Here is a 27,733-nt window from a genome sequence, read left to right on the forward strand (position 1 = left end):
CTTACATATTTGATGGATTTCACTGAATTTCAGTATTCTACGTTTGTGTGTGCGTCGAACATTTTGGAAAGTAGTGTATTATATGGCACTACACGTTGATTATCTGTTTCCAGTTCTTCGCTGCCTCATATTCCTATTTTTGCTGTAAAGTCACCGTTTTTGAGTGATCGCATTCTATATGTCGGATAGCCATCAACTCCGGTTTGTGTGTCGTCCGAGTATGGATGTGGGTATTTTTGTACATTTTCCAACACTCACACGTGGCGAACTGGAGTCTAAGGGCGTGCATGGACTGTGAACCACGTTTCTCAAAGCTACGTCGTACACTTCCGGATCTTCTTGTGGACTGGCAAATTCAGCTTGGATGGTTTTGTCGATATCCGTGGGATGAATCCCGTCGTGCAGTCACATGAGATTGTGTGAGTGAGGCAGACATTTTTGCTATTCGAATGTTCTGGAATGTTCTAGTAATTTCTAGATGGTGAAACTTCTCGGCCCTTACATCTTCAAAAGCGGGAACCTTCTTCACCTTCTTCAGGGGTGAGGGGATAGATGGCTGCCACATCAGATAACTCTCTCGATTGCGCCAGGACTCGTTTATCAGTTTTAGCGGCACGCACATTCTACGCTTACTTCTGTAATGTGTATTGATTAACTGTAGATTACACTGATGAAATTGCAAAAGATGGGAAATTAAGGAGATGGGACCTGGTAAGTTGAGACAACGAGAGGTTGTTGAGAGTTTCAGAGGGAGCGTTAGGTAACGATTGACTATAACAGGACAGAGGAGTAAAGCAGAAGACGAATGGTTTGCTTTCATAGACATAGTGAAGGCAGCAGAGGATCAAATAGGTAAGAAGCTGAGTCCTAGTAGAAATGATTGGGTATCACACGAGTTATTTAATTTAAGTGATGAAAGGAGAAAATACAAAAACGCAATAAACGAACCACGCGAAAGAGAATATAAACTTCTAAAAAATGAGATTGACACGCAGTGTAGAATGGCTAAGTAGAAATGGCTAGAGGACAGATGTAAACATTTATAAGCATATTTCACAAGGGGAAAGATAGATTCCACCTGTAGGAAAATTAAAAAGGCCTGTGGAGAAAAGAGAAGCAGCTGTATGAATATCAAGAGCTCAGTTGAAAGAATGAAGATGAAAATGAGGTGGGAGATGCGATACTGCGAGGAGCATGAAAAGGAAGCAGTGGTTGAGAAGGGGGTGAGAGAGGGCTGTAGCCTATTCCCGGTGTTATTCATATGGTTCAATTTCATAGTGGACGTGTTTTATTCAGTTTATTATAAGCTCTCACTGATCATTTTAGTGATGGTGTACATCCACTAGGGAGGGTTTATCTTCCCTAATTTTCCACTATTACATATACATTTCACACACTGCCACGTTTTTCTGTCTGTATGTGAAAGATAGCCTGAGGAACTATTACAGAGATTTTGATGCGGCGCACTAGGTCGAAGTTTCCCTCATTTCCACGAGATGTCACTCCGAACGCCAGCCGAATGTGGACTACGTAACATCTGTGCCTCCTAAGAGCTTACCTGGCATGCACTGCTTGAATCGTTTCTCTTATAGGAAAGTGATGTCATTCAGGTGTCTAACGTTGTTCTCTGAACTTTATCGTAACTCTGTGCAGAGAGCCGGAAATAAAATTACCACTACGCCAGACAAGTCATCCGACTGTAGATATTTTGTGCTACCTGTGCGAAGTCGCGTTGTGTCGCTAGTAATATACACACCTCAACAGAAGTTTGAAGCTCCTCTAGCGTTGCCTGGATCTCCACCTCCCCCCCCCCCCTCCCCGCTTTTTCAAGGCCCTCCAGATCCTCGAACGCCACCCGCTCCCTTGCCTTCCATATCCGCCTTTCTTCCCCCAACACAGCTCCTGTACAACCTCATCCCCTTCCCCCACCCCTTCCTTTTCCACCATCTCCGCACCGTCCGCAGGCTTGATCCCACCCACCCCTTCCTCTCCACCCCCCACCTGTTGCCGCGCCTCTATAACTGTATCCCTCCCTCCTTCTCTACATCGCCACACCCACCATCTCCTTCATCACGGCTGTTTGCAGCACCTCCCCCTCACAGATGTTGAATTTCGCCGTGACATCCACCCTTCCTTCCAACTGTAACATGGCTTTGTACCCCCTCGTCAGGGCCCCCTTTTTCGTCTCTCCTCCTTCTCCCAGAGTGGATTTTCCCTACACCCCCTCCTCGGCTGTTTTCCTCTCCTCTCTCTTTCCTCCCCTGCCCTCCTTTGGCGCGCCCCCTCCTCATACCCCTTTCTCTCCCCTCCTTTTCCCTTATTCCCTTGTCCACCCCTGACAGATCTTCCCAGGTTTTTACTCGTTTTCAATGTGCTGCGTTAGTGCCGTGTTTCGGTACCGTTATACAGTGTCATTCAGCGATGTGATTTTAATTGTGTGCTCGACCTGTTCACCGTCCACGACTGTTCCGTGCTACGCCGTCCCTCACGTGGCCTTTTTTTTTTTGTGGTTTTAGGGCGCACAACTACAGTGGTTGTTAGCACCTAGACTATATGAATGCACTGCGAGGAACAATGTTAAAACAGCAACTAAAAAGGACAACACTACAAAAGGCACATTAACAGGCAAGGGATTAAAAGAAAACAGCGTAATCAAATGTCCTTTGACAGGTTCGTCGAGTGGATAAAACGAAGAACGCGAGCAGCTGCTCCTGGGTCATCCGCTAAAATGTCATCCAGAGTACGTGGCAGGCCGAGATCAACGCGCAGTGTATTAAACTTCGGACAGGACGTTAAAATGTGACGGACCGTCAGCAATCGGCCACACGGGCAGAACGGCGCCGGCGCAGCCGTCAGCAGATGGCGGTGGCCGAACCGGCAGTGTCCGACCCGTAACCGGGCCGAAACGACCTCCTCCCGCCGAGAAGGGCGTGCAGAGGTCGTCCGAGCCGTGGGGAGAGGGTTCGAGGCCCGAAGCTCGTTTTCAGTGAGTGTAGCCCAATCGGCATGCCACAGCGAGAAAATGCTGTATTAAACGTTCTACGACTTTTTATGCTCCAGTCGTACTTTGCCTGGTGGCTTTTACGCTAGTGTAAAATATTTTTCTTAGATTTTTATCTCCGATTTCCAGTCACCGGTTTGTATGCTTTCTTTTCTTATGTTCCGCCTTTTTGGTTTCTGTATTCCGCCATGTTTTCTTCTTTCTATTGTTTTAAATGTCTTCCCGTCTACTTATGTCTCTCGGCTGAAGAGCAGCGCTTGTGCTGCTGCCAGCCCGCCCCTGGTGGGGGAATGGAAACTGCAGTAAAGGGCAAAGAAAAAGAGTTCGAACTGTCATAGAGTTTACTACAACGACTTCTTGTAGTATGTCCATCGAAGTTTGTACAATACCTTTGTAAGATAGTAAACATAATACGTTCTAAAAACAAGAACGGTTTTGGTTAGCTACAGTAGAATTATTACAAAAAATGCAGGCTGTCTCCTAAGTGTACATCTTTTAATAAAAACAGTGAACATCTTTATCTCACGATGATGATTTATCAGTCTTTAGTAGTGGGTGTGACCTCCCTGTGCACGGATGAATTCTTTCTTGCAAGGCATGCTCTGGATGAGACGATCAAGTTTATCTCGGGATATGAGATCCCACTCCTCAATGGCAGCTTCAGATTTTCAGCTAAATTCAGAAGCTGTGCAATGGCCAACTTCAACAGGCGCATGTTCAATTGCAATTATGTCTGGGGACTGTGCTGGCCGACGCATTCGGCTCTTGTTGCATACTTGCAGACCTTTCATTGTCATCGACTAGGATGAAGTTTTCACCGACTTCACGTCTGCAGGCCTTCACAATCGTTTGTAGGACCTCTCGGCAGTATCGGAGATCAGTAAAATCGCCGCAGTTGGGAATTAGAGGGGTCTGCTGTCCCATCGCCCCCAAACCCTGAACACGACTAATGCACGGTCACACACCAGTCTCGGTCTCGTCAGCAGACGTGACATATCTCCATCGTGCAATGGTCCAATGTTGATGTGTGAGAGCCTGGTTCCGTCGGTTCAGCGTAAAACTTCTCACTCGTCTTCCGGAATGGAGACCACTCTGATGCAATCTTCTGTGCACTGTCTGGTCTGGGATACGAATCCCTGTTGCCCGGGAGAAGTCATTTCCAGTATTTCTTGCAGCTGGTGTTGGGCGTATGCGAGTGGACAGTTGGATGAAATCATAGTGCGTTGAAGTTGCCATGTACATCTACATCTACATTTATACTCCGCAAGCCACACAACGGTGTGTGGCGGAGGGCACTTTACGTACCACTCCCTTTCCTGTTCCAGTCCCGTACGGTTCGCGGGAAGAACGATTGCCGGAAAGCCTCCGTGCGCGCTCGAATCTCTCGGGAGGTGTAAGTAGGGGGAATTAATATATTCGATACCTCATCCACAAACGCACCCTCTCGAAACCTGGGCAGCAAGCTACACCGCGATGCAGAGCGCCTCTCTTGCAGAGTCTGCCACTCGAGTTTGCTAAACATCTCCGTAACGCTATCACGCTTACCAAATAACCCTGTGACGAAAAGCGCCGCTCTTCTTTGGATCTTCTCTATCTCCTCCGTCAATCCGACCTGGTAGGGATCCCACAATGATTAGCAATACTCAAGTGTAGGCCGAACGAGTGTTTTGTAAGCCACCTCCTTTGTTGGTGGACTACATTTTCTAAGGACTCTCCCAATGAATCTCAACCTGGCACCCGCCTTACCAACAGTTAATTTTATATGATCATTCCACTTCAAATCGTTCTTCCGCATACTCCCAGATATTTTACAGAAGTAACTGCTACCAGTGTTTGTTCCGCTATCATATAATCATACAATAAAGGATCCTTCTTTCTATGTATTCGCAATACATTACATTTGTCTATGTTAAGGGTCAGTTGCCACTCCCTGCACCAAGTGCCTATCCGCTGCAGATCTGCCTGCATTTCGCTGCAATTTTCTAATGCGGCAACTTCTCTGTATATTTATTTTTTATTTATTTATTTATTTATTGTTCCGTGGGACCACATTAAGGAGAAGTCTCCATGGTCATGGAACGAGTCAATACATGAAATTATAACACGATTGTAGGGACAGATAAAATGAAATATAAGAAACATATTCAGGCGACACGTCATTAGTTTACATAAAGAAAACCAAGAATGTAACACTGGAATTTGCTTAATTTTTTAGCTCTTCCAGGAGCTCCTCGACAGAATAGAAGGAGTGAGCCATGAGGAAACTCTTCAGTTTAGACTTAAAAGCGTTTGGGCTACTGCTAAGATTTTTGAGTTCTTGTGGTAGCTTATTGAAAATGGATGCAGCAGAATACTGCACTCCTTTCTGCACAAGAGTCAAGGAAGTGCATTCCACATGCAGATTTGATTTCTGCCTAGTATTAACTGAGTGAAAGCTGCTAACTCTTGGGAATAAGCTAATATTGCTAACAGCAAACGACATTAAAGAAAATATATACTGTGAGGTCAAGGTCAGAATTCCCAGACTATTGAATAGGGGTCGACAAGAGGTTCTACAACTTACACCACACATAGCTCGAACAGCCCGTTTTTGAGCCAAAAATACCCTTTTTGAATCAGAAGAATTACCCCAAAAAATAATACCATACGACATAAGCGTATGAAAATATGCGAAGTAGACTACTTTTCGTGTTGAAATGTCACTTATTTCAGATACTGTTCTAATGGTAAATAAAGCGGCATTTAGTTTCTGAACAAGATCCTGAACATGGGCTTTCCACAACAGCTTACTATCTATCCGTACGCCTAGGAACTTGAACTGTTCCGTCTCGCTTATAACATGCCCATTCTGTCTGATTAAAATATCAGTTCTCGTTGAATTGTGAGTTAGAAACTGTAAAAACTGAGTCTTACTGTGATTTAGCATCAAATTATTTTCCACAAGCCACGAACTTATTTCATGAACTACATTATTTGATAATGTTTCAATATTACACACAAGATCCTTCACTACCAAGCTGATGTCATCAGCAAACAGAAATATTTTTACCGAGCGAGGTGGCGCAGTGGTTAGACACTGGACTCGCATTCGGGAGGACGACGGTTCAATCCCGCGTCCGGCCATCCTGATTTAGGTTTTCCGTGATTTCCCTAAATCACTCCAGGCAAATGCCGCGATGGTTCGTCTGAAAGGGCACGGCCGACTTCCTTCCCTAATTCGATGAGACCGATGACCACGCTGTCTGGTCTCCTTCCCCAAACAACCAACCAACCAACCAGAAATATTTTTGAATCACCTGTAATACTAGAAGGCATATCATTTATATAAATAAGAAACAGCAGTGGCCCCAGCACCGATCCTTGGGGAACGCCCCATTTAACAGTGCCCCATTGGGACTGAACATCATTACCACTCTCAATATTGCGGAGAATTACCTTCTGCTTTCTGTTCTTAAAGTAAGAGGCGAACCAATTGTAAGCTACTCCCCTTACTCCATAATGTTCCAACTTCTGCAGTAATATTTTGTGGTCAACACAGTCAAAAGCCTTCGATAAATCAAAGAAAACACCTAATGTGCGCAACCTTTTATTTAATCAGTCCAAAACCTCACAGAGAAAAGAGACTATAGCATTCTCAGTTGTTAAGCCATTTCTAAAACCAAACTGTACATTTGACAGCAAATTATGTGAATTTAAATGCTGCAGTAACCTTGTATATACAACCCTCTCGATAACTTTAGCAAACACCGATGGCATAGAAATAGGTCTATAATTATCAACATTATCCCTGTCTCCCTTTTTATAAAGTGGCTTCACTACCGAGTACTTTAATCGGTCCGGAAACCGACCACTCCTAAAGGAAAAGTTACAGATATGGCTAAGTACTGGGCTAACATACATGGAACAATACTTCAGTATTCTGCTAGATACCCCTTCATATCCATGAGAGTTCTTGGTCTTTAGTGATTTAATTATTAACTCAATCTCCCTCTTGTCAGTATCATGGAGGAGCATTTCAGGTAACAATCTCGGAAAACTTTTTTCTACGAGCGCTATTTGATTCCCTGTTGGGACTAGGTTTCTATTTAGTTCACCTGCTATATTCAGAAAGTGATTATTAAATACTGTACATATATGCGACTTATCAGTAACACGGACATTCCCACTATGCACTGATTCTATATCCTCGACCTGTCTCTGCAGACCAGCCACTTCCTTTACGACTGACCATATGGTTTTAATTTTATCCTGAGACTTCGCTATTCTATCAGCATACCATTTACTTTTTGCCTTCCTAATAACTTTTTTAAGCACCTTACAATACTGTTTGTAATGGGCTACTGCATTTAGATTGTGACTGTTTCTAACGTTTTGATATAATTGCCACTTTGTTCTACAAGATATTCTTATACCTTTAGTCAGCCATCCAGGCTGCCTGTTTGTGCTAGTACCCTGTTTTGAACGTTCTAACGGAAAGCAACTTTCAAAGAGCACGAGAAAAGTCTTGAGGAAAGCATTATATTTATCGTCTACTGTATCAGCACTATAAACATCTTGCCACTCTTGTTCCTTGATAAGGTTTACAAAAGTCTCTACAGCAACTGAATCAGCTTTCCTAAAACATTGGTAACTATATTTAACCTGCGTTGCAGCACAAAAATCTTTTAGACTTAAAATTTGTGCATCATGATCTGAAAGGCCATTCACCATTCTGCTAACAGAATGCCCTTCTAGTAATGACGAATGAACAAAAATATTGTCTATGGTTGTTCTACTGTTCCCTTGCACTCTCGTTGGAAAGAAAACGGTTTGCATAAGATTATATGAATTAAGGAGGTCTACCAGCATCCTTTTCCTTGCACAGTCACTTATACAATTTATATTGAAGTCACCACATATAACTAACTTTTTGTATTTCCTATAAAGTGAACCAAGGACCTCCTTTAGCTTTAGCAAAAACGTTGTGAAATCGGAGTCTGGGGATCTATAAATAACAACAGTAAGAAGTTTAGCTCCACTAAATTTAACCACACCTGCGCAACATCCAAACACCTTTTCAGTGCAGTACTTTGAAACATCAATTGACTCAAATGGGATACCGTTTTTCACATACATGGCTACTCCCCCACACCGCAAAGAGCTCCTAGAAAAGCTGCCAGCCAACCTGTATCCTGGTAAAGGAAGCCTCTGAATTATCTCCTTATTTAAGAAGTGTTCAGATATACCAATAATTTCAGAGTCAACATCTATAAGTAATTCACTAACTTTATCTCTAATGCCTTGTATGTTTTGATGAAATATACTAATTCCCTCATTAATCGGATACCTAAGCTTTGTCGGAAGTGGTTTCTTTGTTAGAGAGACTTTCCTTAAGCAGGAATACCTGTCAGCTGACTTCAATCTAAAAAAGGTACAGCTCTAACACCCACAACTACCGGAATTTTCCCACGAGTGATCCCACCACCCCCACCTATGCTGTCACCTATAAGCTTTGCCAACCTCCCCTTTCCATACCGCCCGCATCTCGTGGTCGTGCGGTAGCGTTCTCGCTTCCCACGCCCGGGTTCCCGGGTTCGATTCCCGGCGGGGTCAGGGATTTTCTCTGCCTCGTGATGGCTGGGTGTTGTGTGCTGTCCTTAGGTTAGTTAGGTTTAAGTAGTTCTAAGTTCTAGGGGACTTATGACCACAGCAGTTGAGTCCCATAGTGCTCAGAGCCATTGGAACCCTTTCCATACCTGTTGAGGTGCAGGCCGTGTCTAGTGAAACCCGTCCTGCTGATAGACTCCACCGACACCACTGAAATGTGACCCGTGCCTTCTGTCATCAGCGCACCCCCAAGTCTCACGTTATTACGCCTGACGGCTGTATTAAGATGAGGCCGATCGTGACGCTTAAACAGTTCCACGAAATGCACATTCGTGTTGCCAGTCTGAGTGGCTATCTTTTCCAGGTCACCATCTATGTCATACTCCCCATCCCTATCAATACTATTACCAGCCCCACCCACAATCACTACCTGATCCTCTTTAGTAAAATCCCTACATAACCCCCCTATGTTAACAGTCACCTGAGCCAATCCTGCATTAGGCTTCACAATGCTGGTGACCTGGTACTCACTCCCCAAAACTTCCTGCAACTGCTGGCCTACACCTCTACCATGAGAACTACCTAACAGCAGAACCTTCTTCTTTCTCTTGGACTTTGCAACTGTTCTAGGCACAGTAACTGCTGAGGTCTGCTGCATACTTCCTACATCTACACCTACAGCTACTAGAGACTCCTCTCCACTAGACTCTACTACATCATCATCCGCGAAAAGCCTCGCGGAACTTCCGAGGACGGCCACTGCGAGGTCTGTCGTTCACATTTCCCGCCTCTATGTACTTTGTCCACACCTTAGACACACCACTATGAGTGACACGCCTTGTTGTGTATGCCCTACTGAAAATAAAGCCAGTGTCCTGACTCTGTCAAAGTGTTGTACGCCTGTACGTCGCATGTTGGCACGTTACTGCAGTGCCGAACACGAAGTGAACGAGGCTGTGGTTGGTGCTGGAGTGCTCGCGGTGTGTTTACAGGACTGGGAGAGCCGGGTGCGGAGGACGCCGGCAGTAAACGCCGTCCAGTGTACGGGCTGCAACTGGATAACGCATCAAGTGTCTGTGGCAATGAGACCTCCAGTATCGCAGACTGCATTTCACGGTATTACTCCAAACTTTAGTTGAGCAGTGTACATAATAAATTATCAGACAAATTTGCTGGTCTGTGGTGCTACTGCTGGAAATGCATGAAGGGTGGAGACACGGACAAGTCTCCGTTCCCTGTTTCAAATCTAACTTAAAACCATTTCTCCTGAACAACTCTTTCTATTCCATTGACAAATTTCTGCTTAGAAACTGGTAGCCAGTAAAAAAAAAAAAAAATGGCTCTGAGCACTATGGGACTTAACATCTGAGGTCATCAGTCCCCTAGACTTAGAACTACTTAAACCTAAGGAAATCACACACATCCATGCCGGAGGCAGGACTCGAACCTGCGACCATAGCAGCAGCGCGGTTCCGGACTGAAGCGCATAGAACCGCTCGCCCACAACGGCAGGCCCAGTAAAAAAAAAAAAAAATCCTGTTCTTAAGTGTAGGTGCATGAATAGGAATAAAATAATGTGGTGTGTGTTCATTACTGTTAACATTACTCATGTATACATATGCTGTAAACTGACACGCTCCACAACATTCCGATGATGAGATGATCAACGGAACATGTAACCGACCAACCGCAGGTGGGTCCATTTCGCTCTGGGGCGTCACTGAACTGCCCTCCCTTTCTGTCCTTCCTCGGGAAGGGACTAATTATTTCAGGAAGCTAGCATCTGTCTCATTTTTACTTTCTGCCAACATCATAACAGGTCGGGAAGTTTTTCCATAATTTACTACTTTTCTCGATTGAATTTCTGTTTGACACAACATGTTAAATTACGAGGGCGTAATGCTTCGGAATTTTTATGTGAAAAGTCTTAAAGCTTTTAAGTAAAACAATCGTTATTAACATTCTACGACTTCATTCTTCACTAGCTTTTGCCTCCGTCTTCGCTCACGTGGATCACGAACCCGCATGGATTCTGAAAAATCCTGAAGGTCATAATCGGTGAGAAAAACAGGTATAAAAACTAAAGGGCGCAACGGTAAAGAATTGATGTGTTTGTAAACACAGATACCGAGCTTTGAAGTGTGAAATACCAATGGACCCGGATAGGGAAACAGCCTAGTGTTGTATTTTAAGAAATTACGAAAGTAAAAAAAATTCTTTATATACGACATTTGGTGTTTTGCCCATAGGAGCCGTTACAAACAAATAACACCAGCTGGCAACCCGCTGGCAGGCCACGTAGACTGGTTGGTGTGAGCAGCAGCCCGTTCTGAGGGCGACGCCCAAGGTCTGAATCGTCTGCCTTTGTGACTTGTTGAAGATCGTGGCTAAGTATATGATCCGGGGAAACTGCACGCGTTTCACCTGGAAAGCGAAATTGTTGGGAATGACGAGTACGCGTGACAGCCCGTGACAATTTCAGTCTCTACAGATCGGCGTATCTCGTCGCGACTGCGACCAGAGGGTAATCGAATCTCACGTTCGACCAGGGTTTCCGCACTTTGGACCAGGGCTGTTGATAAAATATCAATATAGTTTTCAAAAAGTATCGGTATATGTCGGCGCTACTGCTTTCGGCGACATATCAATATAAAAACTGCAATATCGGGTGCCGATATTCTTATTTTCTATTATTTTTATTTTCGCAATTTTCGTAAAATCTTTGAAATCTTTCTTTTGAAGTTGTACTGGAACATAATTTTACTTTCACTGTGTGAAGGAGTCATACTACATTTTGAGCTTTCATAACGACCAGTCTTTCTCTTTGACTGTGTGAAACAAGTGTATGTGACACAAAAGGACAAGTCCGGGGTTGGCGGTATGAATAGAATAACAACAGTTCCGATGTGAAGAAACAATTTTAACGCAATTAGTGTGCTATTTCATGACATCGGCATTCTTCAAAAACAGTTGTCGAAAACGATGAGAGCAAGTCTGAACGGCGAGACTGGTCTCTGTGGTGGACGCAGGCGCAGAGGTGTGAGAGGAAATGCTGACGTAATCGGCGCTCGGCGCTACCATCAGAAACTGCAGCGTTTTCAGCTCCACCGCGCAATTTTGACAGTAAAACTGCTGGGACGCTGGCTTCTGCAGAAACGAGGAAACAGGGGATCCGACACGAAGTATTCCGAATAAATCCGAGATGTGTGACGAAACCGAACCACGGACCCGTCGGACAGCTGTCACTGCGCCACTTACGCGCAGCTAGCCACTATCAGCAAAGTGGTTATCGCCAAGCGTGAACGTGTATCGTTTTCCTTTCAGTCCTTGCTCTGAAGGGTATATGTAGGCTGCTAGCTTGTTGATGTACAGAATATCTGATAATAAATCAATATTTAAATTCGTAGCTCTAAAACCGGCAGTATATTTACAATGTGCAACTAATGTTTTTATACGTCGGAATGTTGATACTTTTTTCGTCGGTACATCGATACTTTTCTCTGTTTGTCGGTGAACGACGATGACACCTTTCCAAAATCGATATATCGCATTATCGATATTCCGGTGTGCAGCGCGGCGAGACCGGGCTGCACTCTAGCGACGCTCTCCCCCCTGCGCTCCTCTGTACAGATAGCGGCGCAGCGTTACGGCGTCTCTTGAAATGCAAACGCGATTCGCGTTCACAAGGAATCTCTTGAGATGGAGACGACGAAATTCTATAACGCTGCTGTGCTGAATGCACTTCACGCTTCGGTTCATTTTCTCTTAATCTTTTCAGTCGTGCTCGTTTGGCTCGAGCAGAAACAGAAGAAAGGTCAGACCGTTTTCGGGAAAGCATTATTTCTACTCGACAAACTTAACCGACGACGATATTTACACTAAATGAAGAAGGAATTCAAGAATGAAAGAAGTTAAACGAACGAACAAACTAATACGAAATCAAACCAGTTGAGTCACTTCGCTTACATCGTTATGAGTTCTGAAGGAATGTACGAAAGGGATTTTTAGTGTCAACATATCAACGATAATAGCAGCGTCAAATGGCCAAACTTATCAAAGATAATAGTTACAACAATTCAAGAATGAATTCAAGAATGTCTGTGGATAACGAGACAAAATTGCTAAAATTATTCATCATCATCATCAGGATTTCCTTCCAGCGAGCTGGGTAGGAACTTTGTGAACGATATGCCTCCGTTGGTTTCTGTCCTGGTATAGCTTTTCCCTCTCCACCACATCCCATGTTACTCCGCTCCTCTTGAGTTCTTCCTTAACCTGGTCTGTCCATCTCTTTCCAGGCCGCCCAATTGGTCTTCTTCGTGGTACCTCCATCTCCAAATACTGGCGTGGAGTTCGAGTCGGGTGCATTCGCTTCACATGACCGAACCACTTCAATCTCAAAGCACTAATCCCATCCTCTGTAGTCACTGTCGCCTGCAGGTCTCTCCTAGCTTATTGTAGAGCTGACCTAAGGAACATCAGTTCACGCGCTTGTATTTGACTCTCTTCTCTCTTATTTATGACACGGGCCTCTACACTATGCATCGTGATTGGCAGGAGATAAGTTTTATACATGCCCTGTTTGGCTCTTTGAGGCACTTCCCTGTCCCAGATTAGATTTCGTACTTGGTGGAAGAAGCTAGATTCTTTTGTTATACTGTTTAAGAGTTCTAGATTGGAACTTCCATCGCGTGATGTGACGCCACCCAGATAACTGAAGCTCTTCACACATTCAGCCTTCTCCTCTTCCAGTAAGACGTGACAAGATGTGGGTGCCCTGCTCATCTTCCTTGCTACTGTCTTGTTCCTACTCACAGTTAATCTGAATTTTTTAAATTTTGTGTTCCAGTAATCTAGTCTCCTCTGAACCTCCATTTCCGTATCTCCCCAAATGGCGATGTCATCAGCAAAAACAATAGCATTCATATCTTCATTTTCTTCTTCCTCGATTTCTTCCGTGGTTGTGTCCATAAGTGTAATGAGGAGTAAAGGGGAGAGCGAACTGCCTTGCTGAACACCTCTGTTTGTCGTAAACCATTTTGATCTCCCACCTCCCACTTGTAAACTGCTCTCACAACCATCGTACAGCATCTGAACTTTTCTAATTAATGAATCAGGAACATTATGTTTGCTCAAACATTCCCATATTTTATCTCTTGGTACACTGTCGTACGCTTTTTCCAAATCCACGAATACTACTATCAAGTCCTTTCGTTTTCCCAATATTTCTCCATTAACTGACTGAGGGAAAAAATTAGATCTATTGTTCACCTATTACTTCTGAACCCATGCTGTTGTTCCTCTAATTGGTGTTCTAGAATTTTCCGCAATCTTTTTTCTATGACCTTTTCCATTATCTTAAAGCAGTTTGATAACAGTGTGATTCCTCGGTAGTTGGTGCACTTCTTTCTACTACCTTTCTTGAACAGTAGTATTATAATTCCTTTTTTCCATCCATCTGGCACTTTGTTTACTTTCCATATCACCCTCAGCACCCGGTGTTACCATTGTATTCCAAGGATTCCTTCCGTTTCAATCATATCCACTGTCAGCTCATCTAGTCCGGTCGCCTTCCCACTTTTCATCTGTTTCAGGGAATTCTCAGTTTCTAACCGAGAGATTGGATCGTGCTCTTCCTCTAATTCAATGACTTGAGTGTCACTTTCTTGTGCACCTTCCCCATTCAGTAAGATTTCAAAATAATTCTTCATCTCTTCTCTGATACCTTCCATGTCCCTGATAATATCCCCATACTCTGTTTCAAATTACTATTATGATGATAAACCGTAAAAAAATACAGGATGTATTAAAAAGAATCATCCGATTTAAAAAAAAATACCATAACTATTCTGTTAATTGACATATGCGCGTCCACGACGTACTGTTGGAAAGAGCAAACTCTCGAGTTTTACACAGTTCCCGCTAGGTAGCAGCAGTGTGCGCCCACTTCAGTTCTAGTAAAAATGGTGCTGGGACAAGAGAAAGCGTTTTGTGTTCTACGTTTTGCGCAGTGCCAGCCAGTAATAACTGTTCAGCGTGACTTTCGTACTAGGTACGGTGTGGGTCCTCCTGCAGCACAGAGCAATAGACGATGGCACAAACAGTTCCGAGAAACAGATTGTTAGCCGCGCGGGATTAGCCGAGCGGTCTGAGGCGCTGCAGTGATGGAGTGTGCGGCTGGTCCCGGCCGAGGTTCGAGTCCTCCCTCGGGCATGGGTGTGTGAGTGTTTGTCCTTAGGATAATTTAGGTTAAGTACTGTGTAAGCTTAGGGACTGATGACCTTAGCAGATAAGTCCCATAAGGTTTCACACACATTTTTGAACAAGTTGTTTATGTAGAGGCAAACCGCCGGGCTGTCCGCCGTAGTCCCACGAGGGGTCCCCAGAAACGCGTCCGCCGTGCAGCCCGCCAGCTCAGCACGCCCCCGGTGGCCGCCTGGCGTGGGTTGCGCCGATGTTTACACGGCGACCGTACAAAATTCACCTGGTACAAGCTCTTCGTGAAGGTGTGCAGTTCTGTAATTTCGTTCTTGACAAGAAGGTGGATGACAGTTTTCTTCCACACTTAGGGTTTAGTGACAAGGCAACATTCTACTTAAATGGAAATATGAACCGTCATAATGTGAGAATATAGGGTGCGGAACAACCACACCAAGTTGTACAACATGGGAGGGACTCTCCAAAATTTAATGTGTTTTGTGCAGTTTCGCGGGGAAAGATGTGTACGGTCCATTTTTATTACCTGAGAACAGTGTCACAGTAAGCACATGTCTCGATATGCTTAAGAACTTCCATTTCCCACAGTTGGGGACTGATTCGAACGACTTCATTTACCGAGAGGATGGGACACCGTCAGACTGACATCTGGCAGTGCGGGAATTTTTAAATCAAAGGATTACTGAACGATGGATCGCTCATACTGGACCAAATGTTTCAGCCTTACGTTGCAGGCCTCCGAGGTCACCGGACCTCACTGTATGTGATCACTTCTTCTGGGTGTTTCTAAAAGACTCTGTTTATGTGCCTCGTATACCATCAAAAATGAATGAACTGAGGCATCGCACAACAGCGGCTGTGGAAGCTGTAACTCGAGACATACTCGCTGCAGTGTCGAAACAATTTGGAACCACATTGACACATGCCGTGCATCTCAAGGGGGCTATATTCAACACCTATGAAAAAATATGAAAAAACTTTTTGAGTTTCACCTTCATCAGAAACAAAATTCATTGTATATGTTCATTAGTTGCGGAAATAAAGACGTGCCAAATCGGATGATTCTTTTTGATACACCCTGTACTACCTTTGATGGACTATATAATTTGCATCCTGGTTTATTTAGTTTTGTTTCATAAAAGTTCTGCTGTCGCGATTTTTTTCTCGCAGTGTAATGAAATGATCCTTACATGAAGCGGAGTTTATCCACATAAAAAAATTTTAGTCAAGTTTACTAATTTTCATGGATAGCTCACGCCTGACCACAAATTTGATTATGAAAAATCTGTGTTCCCAAAAAGAGGATCTAAAGTTGAGTCAGTTTTCCTGTATGGATTCCGATTTCCCCATACTGACCCAGTTAAAGAAAACACACTCTGTGTACATGTTACCGGCCAAATCCGATTTTAGGATGAACTAGTTTCGCCTAGGTCAAACTCGTTCATCCTGCTACCGATAGGATGAAACAGTTGACTTAGGTGGAATCGGTTTATCCTAGAATTTATATGCTTTAGAATAAACTGCTACATCCTAGTCTGAACTAATTTCACCTACTTTGTAGCTTCTATAAGCTTTTCAAAGTAAACTGAATAATGGATTGGAAATAAAATAGTCAATATGATTCATTAAAGTTATTTATTAACTAATCAGAAATTTCACATCTGTCACTAGATCAACTTACATATATGCATCCACTGAAATCACCTTATCTGCAGTTTGCTTATTTACTCCGGTGACAATTGCAGAGTACTTTTTTCCTTTTTACAATTGCTTTTGTTTGTTGTACAGTTTTTCATGCAACTGCATTTCACGATGCCTTGCTCTAATCCAACAGAATGTTTTGTGGCTGCACTCCTTAGAGATACTTCAATATCCTGGTTAATATCTCCCACATCTAAAAACTTCTGGATGCAGACGTCGAAACCAGTTCTAAAAAAATAAGTTAAAACAAATATTTTAAATATTTTATTACAAAAAATTATGGAAAAATTTAATAAAATTATACCTGCAGTAATGTTTTTGAAGTACGCCATTCTTGGTGCCAACTTTGTAAAGGACCTCATCAGTGTTTTGAAGTATTACTCCAATTATGTTTCGAAGGTCACCTCTGCCTTTATCTACATCTAGAATAGGTACGGTTACGCTGTCTCCAATGTCAGCTGGTGGATGGGATTTGTCAGAGGAAGCTTTCATTCTTTTAGTTCGTTTTATTAAATTTTCTGTCGCAATTTTTCTAACATTTTGAATGTCGTTTGTGACAATTTTCACAATGTTATCACCATCACTGTCCTCGTATTGCTCAGTATTGCTGTCATCTTCGGTTGCCTTCTTTAGGTCATCTTCAGCCTGAATACCATTCACGATTTCTTGAGGCAGCGAGAAGTGGGAAGTCCCTACTCCAGGTTCGATTCCGAACAATGCTTTGTAAGGTGGTTGTTTTGTGCCAGAGTGGTAAGCTCGATTTTTTATGAAATGAACATAGCTTAATCCTTCCGACCACTTCGTCGAATTGTTGTCCTTTAACCAAGAACTTATATTTTAAATGTCTCGGTTGGCATGTTCAACAGAGTCCTGACTTTGGTTGTTAGGCGTCTCCTTTTTAAACTCCAGTGTTGAAACGGAGGACTTAAAGAAGCTCGTTAACGTCCCACCGAGGCGAAATGAACAGCAGCTACTCGTGGGGCGATTCTGTATACGACCAACACGCGCGGAGCTCTTCCGTCAACTCGACCCGCTCGTTACACACACCCGACACGCATCACGTGGCGACTCGGTACATCCGACCACGCCTGGTCCGCGCTGGAGAGCCACACTGCCCTCCCGTGGCCAACACACTCTCTGCGCGCAAAAAAAGAAAAAAAAAACCCTACTTCCGCGCCACCACACGGAGTTACAACCGGTCAGAGATCTCACTTCCTCCATAGCAGTTTCCCGGAAGCAAAAACGCAGATATCGATAGCAGAGGGAAAAGACAACCAAGCAGCCACTTAATGACAGACAACATATCAAACAAACATGTCAGGGGAAGGAAAGGAAAACCAATGCAGTCTGAACACGAGCTGTAGCACGAGTCGATGCACGGCCCAATGACCCTCGTCTCAGTTTGAGGTGAGAGGACAGGAAACCACGGAAGTTGTTCTGTTAGCTCTGACAGTAGACTTCTTCTAGTGCAAGGTCTTTGCTTTCCACGTTTTGCGAGGTATTAGTACGGAACAAAAGAAGAAAAAAACTGCCCAGTGAATGTTGACAGTAAAGTACACGAGCGCTTACTCAACTTCGCTGGTGTGAAACCCATCTCTTCTGCTGAAATAGCGCCCATAGATCTGATGGTGGGGCTTACACAGCCACCACTAGTTCGTGGACGGTTCCTTAGAAAACACAGTTTTTTCGTACCAAATCCGAGCGCGGATTCCAAGTAGGCTGTGGACGGCAAGTGACTGGAAGTTTTACGATATATTCCCAAGCTCTCGCTCTCGGAAAACCTAGAAAATTTTCTCGATTTATTTATTCGTTTCCGAGATACAGAGGTTCGACGTTATTAACTCGAGGACGGTTTCTTAAAGATCCCCCAAAAAGCTTTTGTTCGACCATTTTTTCGCAACAAAACCTATCTGCGGGCTCCGTACGGGTATGCGCGGGAAATGACTGACCTTTTTGTGATGTATTCGTAAGATGTCGATCACGAACGACACTGATAATTTTCTTGTTATGTTTATCCGGGCGATACAGAGGTACAAATTTGCACCACTTGTACACGTGAAGTACGAACGTGAAATCCCGTATGAGGAGAAAACGTGGCTCATAGAGTGACGTAACAAGGAGGAGTGTGCTGCCAGAGGGTCTCCGTCGCTGCCGGCTCGCCCCTGGGGCTCCGGGAACTCCGTGTCGCAGTGCCGGAGCACGCGCACTCTCGAGTGCAATATTAGTTTCGTGCTGTTTCAGGCTAGCATAACTAAACTATCAAAATTTTACTAAGCCATAAATTTTCTTTGTATATGTGGCATGCCCTGCTGCGATAGGGAAAAAAGGCAACCGACGGAAAAGTGCTCCTATTGGAACACATAAAAGGCGAACAGGCACCAATTGAAGAGACTGTGACTAAATACTAGGGTACCAGAGACCGCATTCTATCGTCCTCAGCACCTTTCTAAATTTTTCCAATTTTTTTTTTTTTTTTTTTTTTTTGGCATACAAACTTATTCGCTCTTTTCTGTGCTGAGATACGAGGACCAGTGGCAGTGGAAAGAGAAGGTGAAGCAATGGAATATGGAAGATAGCAGGCAGAGGTTGTGCTGCAGAAAAGGCAAAGGAGACCGTGACCACTCGTGTAATATGGGGTGCCCAGGAAGCTGTTTCCTCGGACAGCTAGACAACATACGAGCAAATCATATTAATGGAGTGCATTACAGTAATTGAATTGACAATACTTACCTCTGCCTTCTTCATAATGAAGTGTCGCGAGCAATTGGCGACATGCAAATAATCAATGACCTTCGATATATACAATTTCCGTGCAAGCAATTGATCTAGACCACAAGTCTCAGCTGAACAGCTGGGACGGCTGCTCGCCTCCTTGTGCTGGCTGGCTGGAGCGGCGCTTCTGCTCTCTTCCGCCAGACAGCGCTCCTGTCGCGCACTACTGGCTGGCGTCGTCTCACAGCCGCTCCGTGCCTACGTCCCGGCGCTCCATGTTATGCCGGAACAGAGACAACAACAGTGAGAAAGAGAGAGAGCGACACAGTGGCACAACAGGGCTAGGAAAAGAGTGTGGGAGAGGAATAAAGAGAGGGAAAAGTTGAAGTAGGTGAGGGCCAGTGATAGTCTGTGACAGTGACGACGAGGAAGAGAGAGGAGAGAGTAGCAGTAGCAGAGAATGAAGGACACAGGAACACGAAGAGACAAGGACAGCGAGTTGGGCTAAACGAGTGAGTGATGAAGGGCAACTGGCAGGAGACGGGTATGGGCGATGGAGTAGTGTGTGCGAGCGAGGTACAGTTAAGGGAGCTTGTGCGAGTAGGAAGTGAGTTCCGTGTTAAAAAGAGCACGAACGTGTTCGCGTGGCAATATTTTTGGAAAAATTTGGAAAGGTGCTGAGGCAGGTTAGAATGAGGCAGTCGGTACCCCACTTTTCAATCGACGTCTTTTAAACGAGAGAGTATTCGCCTTATTTGTGCTCCGAAAGGAGTATTTTTCCGCCGGTAGTATGCTATGGTTAAAAAGAGGCTAGCTCGACAGAAATTCTGCATAGAATCTGATAGGGCGGCCATTGGACCGTACTGCTTTGTTCAGTTTTAGCTATTTCCATCAATTATTTTAAATGTTACTGCTATTTTTAGTTCAAAAGCTATTCTGATTAAAACAGATTGGCCATCCATCAAGTAAACTGTCTCGTCTATAATCTTTTCTTACCGAAATTAGTAAACGAGGTCATAGTTTTTAGCTGTATTTTTTTCTTGTTGCAGGAAGTTAACACAACAGCGAAAGCACCGAGATGGCAGACTTCAGGAAGAAGAAGCTGATGTACGTCTTCAGCGTTTTCTTTGGTGAGTCAGCTGGTCTAAACTGGCTTTTATACATAAAATGAAACTGCAGTTTGCGTAGTTACGCCATTGTACATATAATTGAAAGTTACAAAACGACAAATTTTTCGATTTCTACACCTATTTTTCTCCTTCGTCATATCCCATATTCCATTTGTAGACGGGCTATGCCTCCACATTCTGAACAGACACGATCAATAGTTGTCCGTAATATAATTACCGACTCTGCCTCAATGGACCATCTGTTGCGCTCGTATTTGTTGAAACTCTGAAAGTATTTCTCCGTTGTTAATTAAATCTGATTCCACACAGGCAGCGAGGTTTACTGATTCTGATTTTGGAATTTTCATTGCGTTAATCACTTTGTCTTCACCCACTATTGAATGCGACCTATATTTCTCTTCCTTGTACTTCTTCTTGTCGGTTTTGTAGAGAAATACAGTATTTAATTCCTATTCCAGCCATATCAACAATTCGCCTGCTCCAGTTTTCCTAAAAATTGAAATTTTTCGTAGATTAAATCACTGAACCGTTAATTTACTTTCAAAACCTTTTCTTAAGAATTTACTTTATTTACTAGCGATTCATCACGAACATTAACAGATTTAATCACACTATGTGAGCGTGGAAGTAGTTGCGAGTGGGTAACTGATGAAAACAAATTAAATTTCTTTCAACAAATGGAAATTTTATTCCTAAAAGACCTTTTTTTTAAAACAGATTTAAAATTATAATCCGAAAGCACCCTCTAAATATCAAGTTACAATTCATTCAGAGGCGGAAAGAACCAATTTTGACAGTATGAGCTTTCGAGCTGAGAACCTTGCCGCTCCCTTTTGACACGGCCGCAGTGACGACCGCTCACAACCACCTCTGGTGCAAATCTGCAATACACCAGATTACTTTAAACTAAAATTTTAACAACTCACACAAGCACATAAACTATGCACCCCGTAGGAGTAATGGAAATGGTACAAAGCACTAATATTAAATAAATTAACTTGCCACCGAAGGTGCAACTTGATTTAAAAAAAAAAAAAAAAAACTCTTACGGCGAAAGGATGGCAACTTTATATACTAAACTGACCATTTAAATAAAAACCCATGAAATGCAGTCTTACATAAAATATAAAAACATGCTCTACATTACACATATACCGCCTCTCAAGATGATAGGCAAGATAAAAACATATTTCAGGAATTCGGCCGTTACACTTCAAGGAATAAATTCGTTAACACCGAATCCGACAAACATGACAGAGGCAGCTATTAACGTACGGCAGACAGACACTAACTGCCTAACAAATGCCGACGGGAGACAGACGAGCAAGCTGGGGACGAGAGTCTGACCAAGAAAACAAGTAGAATTTAACAAGTACATGAGACAACATATCTCCAAACTTCTAATAAACTGCAGTTTCTGGAGAAGACCTGGCGCAGCACCCCCAACGCTCTCCCGAACCGTCCGCTGCCAGCCGCTTCAACGGACGCAGGAAGGCGCGCCGATCTCCCGTCTCACGGCGCCGCAGCTCGCCCCGGCCAGACCGACGTCGTGGTTTCACTCCTGTTGCTCTCGTGTCGGCCGCGAAGCCACCACCCCCCGCTATACGGCGCGGCCCACTGGACTCACGTGGCGACCGCAGATGCGCCGAGGCTCGAGGCGGACAAGTCATCTCGTCAGTGCGCGCCCGACCGACCGACCGACCAACCGATCGACCCAACTGCCAATGACCGTTGCCTCAGCAACTCGAGCAGACTGCCGGCCTAATACACACTGGCACTCCGGACGACAGACAGACACTGACTGCCGCACAAATGCGAACGAGAGACAGACCAGCAACCGGTGACGAGTGACCAACTGCCGAGCTCTTTTTTTTTCTTCAAAACAGCCATTTTTCCCACGGCACAATCACATCTTCAACTTTGTATGTAATATTCTCAGAAATATAGGGCAACCTTGTACCTGCTTCACTCTTTACTGGTATCTACAGAAGTGCGTAATATTTATCTTGCACGATGTAATCTCGGGATACGTTTTGAACAGCATTACTGCGTGACGATTGGACGTTGCACAACCCAATCAAAGTATCACTTTTATGAAACCTCGTAACTGCGTACCGTACGCAGGACGTTGAAATTTAGTTCAGAGGTGCCTACAGCATTCCTCTGCAATGAAATTACCACGAAATCGAGGCCTTTAGATGCCTACATGCGTTGATAAATATGAATGGGGACAGTTGTAAACGTGTGCCCCAACCGGGACTCGAAACCGGTATCTTCTGATTACATAGCAGACGCTCTAACCGACTGACCCGTCGAGGAAACAGAGGACAGTGCGACTACAGGGACATATCTGTCACACGCTGCCCATGAGACCCATATTTTCAACTTACTGTCCACACACTACATTTGTAGTGCCCCTGCCCACTATATTCAAAACTCCCGGTAGTCAATCTACCAATTCCCGTAAGAGTTTGAGCAATGTGAGTGCATCAGCACTGAAGAAGATCATTGGCCAGTAAGCCTTATCTATATCGAGATGGTATGTCTTCTTTCGGACGTGTCCAAAACAACAGAGACCATCTGGACACTCCTCTGCGACGGTGCGACAGCGCGGCGCCCTGTGACGTTTCAAACAGCCAGGTCTGTCTGTCTACACGTGCGAGGAGGAGGTCAGAGCTCAGGTGTGACGTCACAGTGGCACCAGAGCCCCGCCTAACGCCACGGTGGACGGGGCACCCGACGGAAAGGTCCTCAGAGCCCCTCTTAGCCACATTTGACGCCTTCTTTTGACGCAGCTGGGGTGGAGGTCAGAACCGCGACGCCAAGCGTCGAAACAGCGCGGTTTTCTCAGGGCTGGACGAGGAGAACATTTCAGACACACTGCCGCTCAGAGTAGCCCCGAAAAGAAGTCAGAGGGGGCATTAACTGAGTCAATGAAAGCACCCCTTTCCTTGGGGCATTGATTCTCAGCCATTACGCGATCAAAAACAATTTTGGCAGTGTGATGAGGACCTTTGACTGTGCTGGCTGGCACCCCCTCCCCCCAGATTCGATACTTATCTAAGGATATTGTGGGGCTGCATTCCTATTTAGGTGACCTCACCACTTTGTAGTGCAGCGTAAGCGCAATTTTGCTCTCGTGTATAGGTTGTGTACAGCGTGTGTACCCGTGGTCTAAGGGTAGCGTCTTTGATTCGTAAGCAAAACGTCTTCGGTCCCGGGTTCGATCCCCGCCATCAGCATTGGCGGCCGAAGACTTCCGGCATAAGAAGTCAGCCTCATTCTGCCAACGGCCTTCTCAAAGAGGGCGGAGGAGCGGGTGGGAAATTGCCACTAAAGGCGGAAGAATCAGCAATGATCAACGACATGACGATGCAGAAGACAATGGAAACCACTGCATTAAAGACACGTAACGTGTATCAACAGGACATGTGGCCTGTATTTGAAGAAGTGTCATGATGATCTCTCTATTGGCAAAAGATTCCGGAATAGTCCCCCATTCGGATCTCCAGGAGGGGACTGCCAAGCGGGAGGTTACTATGAGAAAAAGATTGAATAATCAACGAAAGGATAACGTTCTACGAGTCGGGGCGTGGAATGTCAGAAGCTTGAACGTGGTAGGGAAACTAGAAAATCTGAAAAGGGAAATGCAAAGGCTCAATCTAGATATAGCAGGGGCCAGTGAAGTGAAGTGGAAGGAAGACAAGGATTTCTGGTCAGATGAGTATCGGGTAATATCAACAGCAGCAGTAAATGGTATAACAGGTGTAGGATTCGTTATGAATAGGAAGGTAGGGCAGAGGGTGTGTTACTGTAAACAGTTCAGTGACCGGGTTGTTCTAATCAGAATCGACAGCAGACCAACGCCGACAACGATAGTTCTGCTATACATGCCGACGTCGCAAGCTGAAGATGAACAGAGAGAGAAAGTGTATGAGGATATTGAAAGGGTAATGCAGTATGTAAAGGGGGACGAAAATCTAATAGTCATGGGCGACTGGAATGCAGTTGTAGGGGAAGGAGTAGAAGAAAAGGTTACAGGAGAATATGGGCTTGGAATAAAGAATGAAAGAGGAGAAAGACTAATTGAGTTCTGTAACAAGTTTCAGCCAGTAATAGCGAATACCCTGTTCAAGAAGCACAAGAGGAGGAGGTATACTTGGAAAAGGCCGGGAGATACGGGAAGATTTCAATTAGATTACATCATGGTCAGACAGAGATTCCGAAATCAGATACTGGACTGTAAGGCGTACCCAGGAGCAGATATAGACTCAGATCACAATATAGTAGTGATGAAGAGTAAGCTGAAGTTCAAGACATTAGTCAGGAAGAATCAATGCGCAAAGAAGTGGGATACGGAAGTACTAAGGAATGACGAGATACGTTTGAAGTTCTCTAACGCTATAGATACAGCAATAAGGAATAGCGCAGTAGGCAGTACAGTTGAAGAGGAATGGACATCTCTAAAAAGGGCCATCACAGAAGTTGGGAAGGAAAACATAGGTACAAAGAAGGTAGCTGCGAAGAAACCATGGGTAACAGAAGAAATACTTCAGTTGATTGATGAAAGGAGGAAGTACAAACATGTTCCGGGAAAATCAGGAATACAGAAATACAAGTCGCTGAGGAATGAAATAAATAGGAAGTGCAGGGAAGCTAAGACGAAATGGCTGCAGGAAAAATGTGAAGACATCGAAAAAGATATGATTGCCGGAAGGACAGACTCAGCATACAGGAAAGTCAAAACAACCTTTGGTGACATTAAAAGCAACGGTGGTAACATTAAGAGTGCAACGGGAATTCCACTGTTAAATGCAGAGGAGAGAGCAGATAGGTGGAAAGAATACATTGAAAGCCTCTATGAGGGTGAAGATTTGTCTGATGTGATAGAAGAAGAAACAGGAGTCGATTTAGAAGAGATAGGGGATCCAGTATTCGAATCGGAATTTAAAAGAGCTTTGGAGGACTTACGGTCAAATAAGGCAGAAGGGATAGATAACATTCCATCAGAATTTCTAAAATCATTGGGGAAGTGGCAACAAAACGACTATTCACGTTGGTGTGTAGAATATATGAGTCTGGCGACATACCATCTGACTTTCGGAAAAGCATCATCCACACAATTCCGAAGACGGCAAGAGCTGACAAGTGCGTGAATTATCGCACAATCAGCTTAACAGCTCATGCATCGAAGCTGCTTACAAGAATAATATACGGAAGAATGGAAAAGAAAATTGAGAATGCGCTAGGTGACGATCAGTTTGGCTTTAGGAAAAGTAAAGGGACGAGAGAGGCAATTCTGACGTTACGGCTAATAATGGAAGCAAGGCTAAAGAAAAATCAAGACACTTTCATAGGATTTGTCGAACTGGAAAAAGCGTTCGACAATATAAAATGGTGCAAGCTGTTCGAGATTCTGAAAAAAGTAGGGGTAAGCTATAGGGAGAGAAGGGTCATATACAATATGTACAACAACCAAGAGGGGATAATAAGAGTCGACGATCTAGAACGAAGTGCTCGTATTAAGAAGGGTGTAAGACAAGGCTGTAGCCTTTCGCCCCTACTCTTCAACCTGTACATCGAGGAAGCAATGATGGAAATAAAAGAAAGGTTCAGGAGTGGAATTAAAATACAAGGTGAAAGGATATCGATGATACGATTCGCTGATGACATTGCTATCCTGAGTGAAAGTGAAGAAGAATTAAATGATCTGCTGAACGGAATGAACAGTCTAATGAGTACACAGTATGGTTTGAGAGTAAATCGGAGAAAGACGAAGGTAATGAGAAGTAGTAGAAATGAGAACAGCGAGAAACTTAACATCAGGATTTATGGTCACGAAGTCAATGAAGTTAAGGAATTCTGCTACCTAGGCAGTAAAATAACCAATGACGGACGGAGCAAGGAGGACATCAAAAGCAGACTCGGTATGGCAAAGAAGGCATTTCTGGCTAAGAGAAGTCTACTAATATCAAATACCGGCCTTAATTTGAGGAAGAAATTTCTGAGGATGTACGTCTGGAGTACAGCATTGTATGGTAGTGAAACATGGACTGTGGGAAAACCGGAACAGAGGAGAATCGAAGCATTTGAGATGTGGTGCTATAGACGAATGTTGAAAATGGACATCTGCTAAGACATGAGGGAATGACTTCCATGGTACTAGAGGGAGCTGTAGAGGGCAAAAACTGTAGAGGAAGACAGAGATTGGAATACGTCAAGCAACTAATTGAGGACGTAGGTTGCAAGTGCTACTCTGAGATGAAGAGGTTGGCACAGGAAAGGAATTCGTGGCGGGCCGCATCAAACGAGTCAGTAGACTGATAAAAAAAAAAAAAAGAAAAAACAGCCTGGAACCACCAGGGACCGTTCAAAACAATTCGACAAAATTTGTACGTGATCCAAAGCAGAAAAGAATTCTAATGCTTTTTCTGCTCTCGTGTTTTGCGCCCTCCTGTAGCGCGATCACAGAAGGGGGGGGGGGGGGGGGGGGAGGGCAAGCGACGCGTGACGCGTGTGTAAGACGGCAAAAGGTCCCTCTGAGAACCCCCAGTTAAGCAACACCCTCGGTGCAACCCGCCCACCGTTGTTGCAAATTTTAGAAATGTACCTGTACAGTGACAAACTGTGAAGCAGCCAAAGAGAGCGGTACACCTGCCCAGTAGCGTTCAGTGCCCCCGCGAGCACGCAGAAGTGCCGCAACACGGTGTGGGAATGGAATCGACTAATGTCTGAAGTGGCGCTGGAGGGAACGGACACTATGAATCCTGCAGGCCTGTCCGTAAATCCGTACGATAGGGTCTAGATCTCTTCTGAACAGCACGTTGCAAGGCATCCCAGATCTGCTCAGTAATGTTCGTGTCTGGGGAGCTTGGTGGGCAGCGGTAGTGTTTAAACTCAGGAGAGTGTTCCTGGAGCCTCTCTGTAGCAATTCTAGACGTGTGGGGTATCGCATTGTACTGCTGGAATTGGCCAAGTCCGTGCGAATGCACAGTGGACACAAATGGATGCAGTTGATCACACAGGATATACGTGTCACCTGTGAGAATCGTTCCTAGGCGTACCAGGAGTCCTATATCACTGCAAGCGCCAGTTTGAACAGTCCCCTGCTGACATGCGGGGTCCACGGATTCGTGAGGTTGTCTCCTTACTGGTACACGGCCATCCGCTCGATACAAACTGAAACGAGACACGTCGGGCCAGGCAACATGTTTCCAGTCACCAACAGTGCAATGTCGGTGTTGACGGGCCCTAGGCGCGGCGTAAAACTTCGTGTCGTGCAATCATCGAGGGTACACGAATGGGCCTTCGGCTCCAAAATGCCGTATCCGTGACGTTTCGTCGAATGGTTCGGACGCTGACACTTAATGATGACCCAGCATTGAAG

At 44.5% G+C, this 27,733-nt stretch overlaps 1 protein-coding gene across 1 annotated transcript in view; it reads left to right on the forward strand.

Moving 5' to 3' along the window:
* LOC126109713 (calexcitin-2-like) overlaps positions 1-27,733 on the forward strand; it is a 443,937-nt gene that overhangs the window by 330,149 nt on the left and 86,055 nt on the right. The window contains exon 2 of the mRNA XM_049914767.1: positions 20,266-20,346. Coding sequence (XP_049770724.1) covers positions 20,295-20,346 — 52 coding nt within the window. The 5' untranslated portion in view covers positions 20,266-20,294. The remainder of the gene's footprint in view (positions 1-20,265; positions 20,347-27,733) is intronic.

Source organism: Schistocerca cancellata, chromosome 12 (genome assembly GCF_023864275.1).
Source record: "Schistocerca cancellata isolate TAMUIC-IGC-003103 chromosome 12, iqSchCanc2.1, whole genome shotgun sequence".
NCBI lineage: Eukaryota > Metazoa > Arthropoda > Insecta > Orthoptera > Acrididae > Schistocerca > Schistocerca cancellata.